Source organism: Loa loa, assembly GCF_000183805.2.
Source record: "Loa loa unplaced genomic scaffold supercont3.44, whole genome shotgun sequence".
Lineage (NCBI taxonomy): Eukaryota > Metazoa > Nematoda > Chromadorea > Rhabditida > Onchocercidae > Loa > Loa loa.
In genome coordinates this window covers 262,637-274,536 of record NW_018108224.1, presented here as the reverse complement: position 1 = coordinate 274,536, position 11,900 = coordinate 262,637, and the positions used below count along the sequence as shown (strand labels likewise).

General features: G+C 33.6%; 2 protein-coding genes across 2 annotated transcripts; both read right to left on the bottom strand.

The window, feature by feature from the left end:
- Window positions 1-484: 484 nt before the first annotated feature.
- On the bottom strand, window positions 485-6,986 carry LOAG_08740 (angiotensin-converting enzyme family protein; the record flags this gene model as incomplete). The annotated part of the gene is made up of 18 exons (XM_003144269.1): window positions 485-726; window positions 1,199-1,336; window positions 1,407-1,492; window positions 1,604-1,730; window positions 2,113-2,218; window positions 2,446-2,614; window positions 2,833-3,011; window positions 3,130-3,322; window positions 3,574-3,716; window positions 3,841-3,974; window positions 4,127-4,223; window positions 4,346-4,494; window positions 4,610-4,746; window positions 5,214-5,278; window positions 5,359-5,523; window positions 5,703-5,861; window positions 6,036-6,191; window positions 6,345-6,986. The coding sequence occupies 18 exons, from the start codon at window positions 6,984-6,986 to the stop codon at window positions 485-487; spliced, it is 3,087 nt and encodes a 1,028-aa protein (XP_003144317.1).
- Window positions 6,987-11,426: 4,440 nt separating this feature from the next.
- LOAG_08738 (hypothetical protein) lies at window positions 11,427-11,895 on the bottom strand (the record flags this gene model as incomplete). Its single annotated transcript, XM_003144268.2, has 2 exons — window positions 11,427-11,579; window positions 11,827-11,895. 2 exons carry the CDS (start codon window positions 11,893-11,895, stop codon window positions 11,427-11,429), a joined length of 222 nt encoding a protein of 73 aa, XP_003144316.2.
- Between the last annotated feature and the right edge of the window lie 5 nt (window positions 11,896-11,900).

Below are 11,900 nucleotides of genomic sequence, written 5' to 3'. Positions count from 1 at the left end.
AAAGAGAAAAAAAAAGGTATTCAAGGTTAGGAAAAATAACGCTTAAAATTATAATGGAAAAATAACGCTTAAAATTATAATGGAAAAATAAACTAGACTTAGTTGAATCATGAATTTATTTCCTCCAGAAAAAAACTTCCATCGAAAAGTAAGAAGGGGTTATAACAAAAATGAAATGCATATTTCAAAAACAGTTCGCTTAGATAAATACATTTCAAATCACCTCCTAAACACATTACTTTTGCCAATTAATGATATGACAAACGATTACTGAGTGTGGAAGAATAGGAAAATTAGAAATGATTCGATTCTAAACAGTACCTATTTCACTGTAAAATTCCGAAATCCGAGATACTGATAAAAATATCTCTCATTCCATCTCGAAAATATGGACCAAAATAAACAAGTTCATAGCGCAGACTAAAGTTTAATGAATTTTTTCACAAATATTGCACCTGAAGTGTTGAATATCACCTTCAACATGCTATAACAGTACGACCAAGACAGTAAGTGATAATACCAAGGTTAATGTTGGTATACTGGCAGAAGTTCCTTTAGATTTTAGTTCTTGTTCCGGCAAGAAACCTGGCTTATCATTAGCAAGTTCTGGTTCTGGTTCTGCTTTCATCTGCTTTTCATGCTCCTCAGGCTCTGGAATAGCCACTATACTGTTGTCATCTATTGAATGTAAACCGATGACTAAACCACCATGTCCATCTCCAAAACCTGCAAAATGATGATGAAAACAAGGAAAACTTTTACCAATCAATAGCATGGTGAAAGATTAATATTTTTAATGCGTTTCATATCTTCCCGAATTGAAAATTCGGAAATAAGGACTGTCCACTACTGTCCTCCACTACTAAGCACGTGAATACCAGGTACGAGATTCTCGGATAACACTACCCAGTCCCAACCATTAATCTATTCAGTTTAATTCATTCGTTCGTCAAGTTATCAGAATTGGCATTGTCTCATTTGAAACAGCTAATAATCTGCAGAATTTTATCTGAACTAATGACTGATTTTTTTCAACTTAAAATCAATTAAGAATCAATCAGTGTGCTGAATGAGACAAAAGTTAATCCGGAAAGTCGTGAAAGATTTGGATCACATAATAAATAAATTTCCACTTGTCAAAAGTCGTCAGATTGGGATATTGATGTCTTGTTGCAAAAATTACAAAGAAGAAGCTCACCTGCATCAGCAGGATTCCCGGGAACACAGTTATAAGTATTGCCAATCTTCAAAGTATATAGTCCCTCCTTGCATTCGCAGAGATCATTTTGACATACCGAATCCAGCAAGCATTCCTTACCATTTGAGCAGTCACCACCTAAATTATTGATGTTTCCCAAGTTTGAGATTCTTATGGTCGCACTATGAAATCATGGAAAAACACAAACCCGGAAATGCAAATTGACTTCCACTCAATATTTCGGATAACGAGTCCGTACTGGTGGTACTTTCTCGAACTTTTGGTACCTCGGATCTAAATTTACATAAGTTTTCATGATTATTTATTATTGAGTTTCCATTTTGGGATAATATCTCATTCTTCGAAAAAGGTACTATTAAAAAAAAAAAAGTAATTAAAAGCAACTCCTCAAATGGCTTTCCGAATCCATCCCATCCAATATACGCATGTTCCTTAGCGTTTTGCTCCTCAAGCCAACTTATCAGAGGTTGATAATATTCCAGCATAGCGCTTGCATCAACTTCTTTGCTACCTATTATTTTTTCAATTACAAAAGTGAATTGGGGAGGCTAAAGAATTAGTATCATGCCATCCTTCTGATCCTTCTGATTCTTCTAGTTTTATTTGTTAATAATGCTCAGTCGTATCACAGTAAACGATTTAACAATTAAAACACTTTACACAGTGATAAATGGTGGTATTTAATGTGAATAGATGTAAAGTTTTATGATAATCATGATAAGTGTTAAATTTGGCTATATACAATCACTGATTGTGGGATTACTGCAAATTGACGATCCCTATAAATTTATGAATTATTGAGTGGAAGCATTTGTTTCTGAGAAATTACTCTTTTTGGTACTGTTCTAAATGATTTCCACACTTTGAAAAGCCATTAAATAAGAATAAGGAACCTGTAATAATTTCCAATGCTTCGCGCCAAGTAATTGATGAACCAAGTGCCATCACTTTTTTAATTTTATCAATAACTGAATTACGTTCTAACATACATCCATTGCTCTGAAGAAATACTTTCATTTCATTTCTATCAGAAGCAAAGATTCCAATTTCCATATATTTAGCATTAATTAAGAAGTGCTTTTAACTTTTATTTTATTGGTCGGCTTTCGGAACCAAATTATAATCCATTCTTATAATTCAATCCAACCCATTTTAATCCAGCTAGAAGCAGTTCACCCCGACCGCCAATCAATCGACTCAGTTCAAGCTCGAAATTTAAACTTTACCAAATTTGTCGTATCAGGACACAAAGCTTTGAGGATTTGGAATTGCATTATGTAGGCGAAAAAGTGTTTCATTGCTGGAGCGTGCGTTTGAGCAATGGTAGAAAATGCAATGGCGTCGAAATCAGTTGATTTTCGTTCCACTGGCGATTTGATCCCTTGGAATAATTCACTGAAAAAAAAAGAAAAAAAAAGAAAAACTGATTTTATTGAATTCTCTATTCTTCTCAAAAATTTCCGCCAACAAAAGACTGAAAAATTTCCATTAATTATCTTTCCCTCTTTATACTCTGAATGTGATGATTGAATTCAAAAATTGCTATAGCCTTTTTTTAACGATTAATTAATATTTTCTTGCATATTTTCTAACTCCAACAACAAATAGCTTACCTTAGTTGCCACCAATCAGAGTTCCAGGTAGCATTTGTTGAAGTACCATCAAATATATGAAATCGCCACATATCAACCGCGAAGTCGAAGGGTAGTTTGACGAAATCTTCAAGTGCTTCCAAATACAAACGATTGATAATTTTTGAGTGACTAAATCCAGTTTCCGATGTGATTAGTTTCTGCAAAATTTCAACAAGGAAAAGTTCTTGTGCATATTTCAAAAATTATCATAACTAATACCTCATATGGTGAAAAACAAATAAACAGCTAAACATATAATAACCAAACAGTAATTACCATCATTTTCAAATACTCTATATTTCGAGCATTAATTGCGAAAGCGTTAGTCACAGCGGTTAAAAGACTTGGATTTGTTGCTTCACGAAACAGAAGAGGTTGGTCACGACACATATAATAATGGTATATGTGAACAAGCAATTTATGGGTCAATTCAAAATCGGGTAAATTAAGATGTGCACATGCTTTTATCCTGGAAATTGAACAACTTTGAACTTGCATGAAAAGTTCGAATCAATCGGCAGAAATTCAACAACTAATAAAAATTTTATGGAAAGCAATTCTTGCAATAATTGTCATATATTTATGTCGCAGCAATCAATTCGGGGTTAAAGCAGCTCAGAATGGTTGGAGAGATGGCTAACCATTCTAGGGCCATCTCTTTTTTTCTGATTAAAATTCTTGATCCATCATTTCACAAAGCAAATAATTCAAAAATTGAACCTATAATCATGCTTATCCCTCATATCGTAAGCTGCAGGTGGATGACAAAGCATATCTTTACTCCAGGTCCTCGTAAATATCGATTTCGTCCAAAAACTTGACGGTAATTTATCAAATCCAAGTTGCTTGAGAGTTTTATAAGTCTGTAAATAGCAATTTGAACTTCTTTAACTACCAGATGAACAAGTAATACTAGGATTTATTCCTCATTCTTTCTCTTCTCCCTTGCTAAATTAATTTTAAAAATTATTTCCGATATTTCAATACCTGTTTGAACATGTTTTTCACAGTATAGTTTAATTTTTGGAAGTTTTCCTGAACCTCCCTTGCAAGATGATCCTCATCCTGGTAGGGTTTCGTATCCCGATAGAAGGCGACCCAGTTGTCACTAGCAATACTCTCTGCAACAGTATTCGAACCGTAGTCAAATAGTTTTGCAAAGTTTTTTTTTAGACTACTAATAAAATATTTTAAAAAATACTAAAAATCCATAACAACTTCTAAGATCATTTAAGACTTAAAACGATTTGTAAAGTTAGCAAAGTTAGCATACTAAGCAAGTGTGCTGGGATAGGACCATCTCGTGTTAGATTAGACACGTTTGCTAGGCCATACAGAGCGGGTATTTGACGTCTTATATATGCGTGCAACTGAAATTTCAAAAAAAAACTTTCAAATTACCATATAGGGTATCGTAATTGCCGAAATAAATGTCTGTAGGTGTACACAACAATTTATTTTTTTTTTCTCAGGAACAAAATTAACTGTCAACCTGTTTATAAAATGGATTAATTTGCTGGTATAACTTCTGCAAAAGAGCAACGGTGTCACTTTGTTCTGTTTTTTCACGACGCGATGCAAACCGTTCGTAAGGGCTACGCCACATCGCTCCACCATCCGGAAAACCATTCAATTTAGCTCCTGTAAACGACTGAACAATTACGATAAAGGGAGTCCTTCCAAGTTCCTCAAAGTTTAAGAATTTAAAAGACTGGAAAATTGGAATATTTTATTACTTTTTAAAATTAAGCAATACCTTTATTAATCAATTCGATGAGACGTTTGTAAGAGGTAACCAGTTTCGGTCCTAATGCTTCACGCAATGCGATCCAAAAACGAAATGCTTTAGGGCCGTCATTCTCATGGGCAATAATTGATACAATATCGGAAACTCTACAACAAACACATGTTTCATATGTTTCCAAGGTTATGATAGACTTCCTCTGACAGAATTGAAAATTCTGATACTTATTTACTACAGTGAAATGGAAATCCGTTGTAGAAATAGGGGAAGAAGAGTATTTTATGCCAATAAAAAGTGAAACTTCCGAGTTAACAGGATAGTAGCCTAATGTTAGGCATTAATTAATTAGCTCAACCAATTAGATATTAATCAACTAGTTTGTTACCTAATTAATCATCTTAATGTCCTCTAACTTGTTTTTTGAGCTTAAATGACCTTAAGTTAAATGATAAAATTTATTGATAAATCTTAAGTCAAATAACAAAGCTGTTTAAAATAAAAAGCAACGAAAGCTTCTTCAGAACATTCAAGTTCTTTGGTCATAATATTAAGAAACATCAAGTTTGGGATTTCAAAATTTGACTATTAAAAAAAAAAGTGTATTAAACTAGCAAACCTGTAAGGACATATCGTTGCATTGCTCGTTTCACAAACTGAAGTTTCAGCATACGCTTTTGCTATCTAAAATAAATAGCTAAGGAGGCTAATCTGATAACAAGAAAGACAAAGAAAACGAAATAATTGATATAAATAAGTCTGACCAGCTTTTGAAGTTCATTGTATTCATTGAAATCATTTTCATCCAAGACATTGATGCCTTCTACCAAAAGAAGCTCAAATTGTCGTTTCAGCGATTCATCCTCAATTGCTTTAGTATCAAACTGCTTCGCTTGCTTCGAGGTGCTTTTCACAAATTTTCCTAACGTCTGAAATTCAAAACAGTAAAATTAGTCAGCCCAATAGGAAAATTAACTTGCTGTTCACAAACTTTTCGTAGTGTTTCTGAACATTTTGAATTATTTTAACTAGGACACATTCAACTTTCAAATAAATTGGTCAATTTCTGACAAAATTTTAAATAAACTTGAATGAATCACAGGCAGACCTCTTCAGCTTCATCAAGAAGTTGTTTAGTAAGATGCGATACTGATGTGACATAATTCCATCCGGCTAAAGCTACTTCACGCAATACTTTTTGTGCCTCAACAGCATACCCATTCATCCATTCTTGAGCTTTCTTACTATCTCGTATCGAATTTTCAGGCTGAAAATTGTCAAATGAGATATACACCAGTATATTAATGACATGTTGCTTTGAGCGGTATCACAGATCAAAGTTTCGAAAACTCTAAACTCATCGAAAACAGGAAATCCAACCAACAATTGAGCTTCTGCAAAGATTTATTTCGAGAAAAAAAGTTTGAAAAAATGAAGAAACCTGTAAATTGTTCAAATCCCAGTATTTACTCGAATTGATCAGTTTCAGAGCTTCTTTATTGAGTTTCTCTTCTTTTCCATCTTCCGTATCATCACCATTCAAGAAGCGGTTAACAAGTTCCTCGATAGCTTCATTATCAATAGCACCTGGTCTCGACTGTAAATTTACATTTATAATTCTTCCAAACAATTTCGCAAAATGAGAATTAAATGCAAATTATATTCTTCGTTTGTAAGATAATGGAAGTAAACTAAAATAGTACTTTTCGAAACTTTTTATAAATTTTTCAGGTGATGAAGCAAGACTCACAGAATCCGCACTACTATCATCTTCGTCGTCAAATTGTTCAGTATCATCCTCGAATGCATTGTTTTGGTATGATGGCATAAGGCTAGCGCCGCTTACTTTAACTGCATTCGGTTCTGGAAGTGGTTGGGGATCTTCACCATGAACTGTAAGTTGTGGAACTTGGGCTGAATGCATAGCCAAATGTGAAGAACCATCAGCAAATGGTTTAGCAAATTTGGCAGTGGTAGTTAGTATTGGTTGATGATGAAATCCTGATTTAGAAATAGTGGGATGAAAACTTGACGATGAGACGATTTCTTGTTCAGGTTCAGGTTTTGAATTTGGTTGAGCCGAAAACTCTGTAGAATGGTTCTGGGATGATAATTTACTCAAAGGAGTTGGCTGCTTAGCAATGGAATAAGTTCGAAGAATATTTTTTGCTTCCGCTGCTGCTATTATTGGTGCATCATTCACCGTACTTTGCATCAATGTAGGCCATATTGCAGAATTTCTGGATAGTGTCAGACTACTTTCTAATGTCGATATGCCAGTATCTTTTCTGGATCCATTTTGTCCAGATGAATTATCTTCATGTTGAGCATGAAGACGAAGCAGAACCACTGATATTATCAACTGCTGTAACAGTAACGTCCTTCTTATCATACTGCAATTAACGCTATTATCTATTAACTCTTCATCATATTATTATCAAGTTTTAATGACGCAAACAAAAAAAAAAAAGAAAAGAAAAGAAACTAATAGAACAAAGATCATTAGTGAACAGAAAATTCTGGATACGTGATGTATCACATTGTTGGGCATTTCATCATCACATCATTTATTTGCTATTACAGTATTTCAGTCACGTTTTATAAATTGGACAATTGTTGGATCAGAACAGCCAAAGAAGCATTTCGATAAATTTTTCCTTCTTCCTCTTCCTCTCTTATCCCCCCTCTCCAGAAAAAAAAAAATACTGAAAAGACGTATAACTCACGAAGGATAAGTAATTTCGATTAAATCAAAATATTAATCATCAATTTCCAATTGCTGTTTTCAAAGTGATAATGAATAATTCGATTATGTTTTATCAGGGATCAGCAAAGGGTAAGAAGAGAGATGATTAGTATTTGGGCATATAAATCAGCATTTAAATAAAGTGTTAAGCAAAAATGAAGTGGAACAAAACAACTTAAAAAGCATCGTTCAACTATTTACTTTTATAACAAAAATTTAGAAAAAAGAGAGAAACTAAATATGAAGGATGTTTAATGATTACGAAACTTTAACATAAACTACAATTTTCAGGGTCATCCTTAGGCTAATTTAGATCAAATTAATGTTTGCTAAAGGAGGATTAGTTGAACTTTTGCAAAATTCTAAATGAGAACTTCCATTCATCAAAATCTAATCAATTCAAAGTATTCGACGTCTTCTCCATTACTGAATACCTGAAAAATACAAGAGAAGGAAATGAAGGAATTGGAAAGTATACATCGAGCCATCATTTTTCCGGTAATTCAAAATGAATCGCGGAAAAGTGCGATTTAAAGATTTCTTTCTATCTGTCAAGGATCCTGTCCGTCTTTTTTTTCTGCTGTCTTCAGATCCAGTTTTGTAGAATAGCCATTGTGCTAAGGAGATGACAAAAATGATGCTGCCGAATAACACAACCAATGCAGGAAAGCTAAAAAAATACGGAGAAGAGACAGGAGGAAAGGAATAACCAGTAAGAAAAGGAAAAAGGACCAGAAAGGAAGCGTAAAGTGGTTAATAACTAAGGGTTTTTTTTTCTGGTACCCTTTATGTTCCCTTAGTTTAAGCAGGAAAATTCGAGATGATATCATTTCTCCTCCGCATAATCCTGTTTGCCACCTTGCCTACCATAGACAGATTACCCTTGCAGAACAGCCTAGTAAATTGCTTTGTCACAGTGATAACAGGTTTGGCAAAAATTTCGAAATTACGGTTACTGATAGCGTTAAACGATATCATAGGCATAGTTTGAGTACATATTTTAGATATAGTTTGAACAAATTACAACACACTGACAATGCATTTCATATGAAAATCTGAATATTTGTTTGAGGTGGATGATTGATAATGCTGTGAATGGGATGACAGAAAACGAGTTTGTTTAAGGTTGGCGTATTTTTTTTTTTTTGCTGTTAAAGATAATAAAAAGAACCACTACAATAGATGTAAGGACAACGATAATGTCAACAACAGCAACAATCATCGCAAGGACAAGAACAACGGAAACAAGGCGGGAGTAGTAAGTGTCGCAAATTGAATGTAAGAAAAAGAGGAGGCAGAAAAATTCGCGAAAATTTACATGTAAAGAAAAAGGAAAATGAATAAGAATTATGTAGATGAGCAATGTGACGATGAATGGGTGAATGTATGTGTGCGGCAAAAGTAATATCAATAAATCATGCCATAGGGTGATGTGATGCGGTATAGGTCGTCTAATAACCCACCTTCTATTCCGTTCCATCTATCCTTCCTTCGGGTGATTCGGAGCTTGATTCGGAAGTCAGCCTATCATCATGATCAGCTGTATGGTGACAATCTTTCCCTGTTTTCATTCAATCGTGTTAGTTCTTATTTCGATCCCGACCTTCTTTCTACCTGGGAAAATTCTTCCACAATCGTACTAACAATGACGACCCAAATTTCAATGTATGGAATCACTCCGCACATTTCACTGTCCAGTAAATCACTGCAACCTTTTGGATTTCAATCGAGCTCCTTATAGACATGTTTGAAGTTAAAAATAAGAAAGATAACTGAGCAGTTCATGCGACTATGACATTGACATCATTTATTCCCGCATTTTTCCATATCAAGTGTGGGACGATCTGAAGATGTTTGGTGTTAATATAGCAGGGAATGAGTAACCTGAACTTATATTGGCCAATTATGGTATTAATTGGAGAGAAACCAACATCAGTTTCAATCACCATTATAGACATTTTATTTTAGACATATCCAAAATTCGTTCGGAATTCGCCCACTTTCATCCACCTAGCAGCATTCCTTTAAGGTCTACATGTTTTGCATCGACATATTGAAAAACAACAAATGAAGGGGAAAAGGGGAACATTTCCGGAATGACAATTACTTGGACACGGACGAATTGTTTCGAATTGTATCTTTTGAAGAAATTTTTAACCAGTTTGAGCTTCACTTCTTTCTCGAAAACGTTACAAATGCAGGAAGTAAGGAGATTCTGCAGAACGCATGCAAACTGTAAACACATAGAAAATAAAGGAATCTATGCCTCGCCATTTCCAATCCAACTCTTTCAACTCATTTGAAGCAATTACCGAAAAAAGCAGACAGATATTTAAAGAACTCAGTAAAGAAATTCCACTGATGTTTTTAAAACACAACCAATGTTTAACAGCGATTAAAAGATTGCAAGAATGACATGACAACAACGAATGGCAACACCTTCGGGCGCATTTAGGTCTAACTGGTCATTTGTCGTCTATTGGATCAACTATTCGAGCACTCTCTCTCTCGCCACTTCCTTCGCCCCGAGCATGGTTCAACTTCGTTCAGCTTTCCTTGCAAATCAACGATGTATATTTTCACGATTCAAATGAATCCAATCATTTCGTGTACCGGATCAGTTGGTAAAGTTTGAGAACAAAACCGCCTGTTGAAGAAGTTACATATTAAAGAATATAAAGTAGATTCTTGATCTAAGGTTATTGTGCGAGTATTTGATAATGAAAAGAAAAAATTCAAAGTATATTTTTCAGAGATTATAGTTTATCACTGACATTTACGTTGGCATATTATTAACGCCAGTATTTTTCAAGATAAAAACGCTTAATTGGTAATAGTATCGATGAGTTGTGAAGTAGTTGTAAGTATAGCTGTTATTCTTGCAATTTTATAAATTCACCTTAAAGTTCGATCATTTTTTCGTTAATAAATTTTCCAGATCATTCTAGTTTCACCTTTCGAAGTTTCCGAAAAAAAGCAAGTAGTGTTGACAAGTATAAAAGATTTATTCAGTATGAGACATTCTGAATTTTTGTTGCTTCTCAGTCCTTTTAAGCATTCAAAAAGAAAAAAAAGGGAAGAAAAGCAGAAAAGCGATTGATCACTGGAAATTTTTTAATTCATGGAAAGAAATACAATTTAAAAGATTTAGTAAAAGTTTTGCAACTTTAAAATTGCAGCAATCTTTTTCTTAATTCCCATACTTTTCTGAAATTACTGAAAGCAAATACCAATTGTTAGAAAAACTAAGATAGAATGATAAAATGAACAATATTCGGATGGATAACAGCAATTCTACAATCAACAAAACCGATGCATTTTTCTTTTTTTTTTCGCTGCATTTCTGAGGTCCTCAAAGTTGTTGATAAATGTCATCGCGCTTCCCATTTCAATTCTATTGTACTTGAAAATCTTGCCTTAAAACAGGATTTTAACCGTAAAAACAAGAATTATTCAAAAATTACCTTTTTGTTCAGCATGAGTTACTTTCATTTAAAAGAACTGTTCCTTCTAATTTGAGAGATGACGTCTCTGCATTATTCTTGCTTACTTTAAAATAAATAAACTGTAGAGTTTTTCAAGTCTTAAATTTACAAGTATTGCGTAGTTGCAAATTTTAAAGCTTAAAAATTGTTTTAATAAACTTATGTTCACACATAGATCTTCATTGTGATTAATCCCTACAGTGTTAAATTAAACAATGTATTAATCTATGGTAACTAATTGTCTAGCGTAAAATAAGCTATGTATGTATAGTAATACGTGACCAAAATGATTTTTTGGAACAACTGATTTCAGATAAAGTCAGCATTGGCTGCTAGTTGCTGTGATATTTATTACTAGGATAAAGTAACCAATCAACACCTGCCTTACAACTATATTTTAATCAATGATATGGCGCAGCATGATTAAGAAGCGCTAATTATTTTCTATAAAACGAGATTACAATTATTCCATCTTTGTATTTGTTACAGGGCATTTTTTTTTGCAGTGATTTAAAACTGTAGTTCAATTTTTGGCCTCTCTAATAACAAAATTGATTATAGGAAAAGTTCATATATGAAAGCAAATTTTTGGAGAACGTTCTTACCCACAACTACCACTTAAGCAAGCATCCCGACTTGAGCATAACACATTATCGAACAATATCTTTTTAAAAGCAGTTCTAAAATCTCTGTTTAAAATCGCACAAATGATTGGATTCGCCGTGGAATTTGCATAACCTAACCATGTAACAGCCTGAAATATCAACAACATTTACAATAACCATTGCGGATTTTATCTACAAACCGTATTTCCTTCAGATCAGAATCCCGAAAAAAAAAGAAAGAACCCAGTTAATACTTTTAACAAATTCTGAATTACAGCGAAACATACACATCAACAGCTGTTGAAATTTCTTAACAAAACATGGAAAAAAGTAAATTCATTACTCAAATTTTTAAAAGATATAAATAAATTAAAAAAGTGAACTGGAATTATCTACCTTGAACTGCACATCGGATATCAAAGTTGGAAGAAAAGAGCGAATGACATTTACAATGAAAAATGGCATCCAGC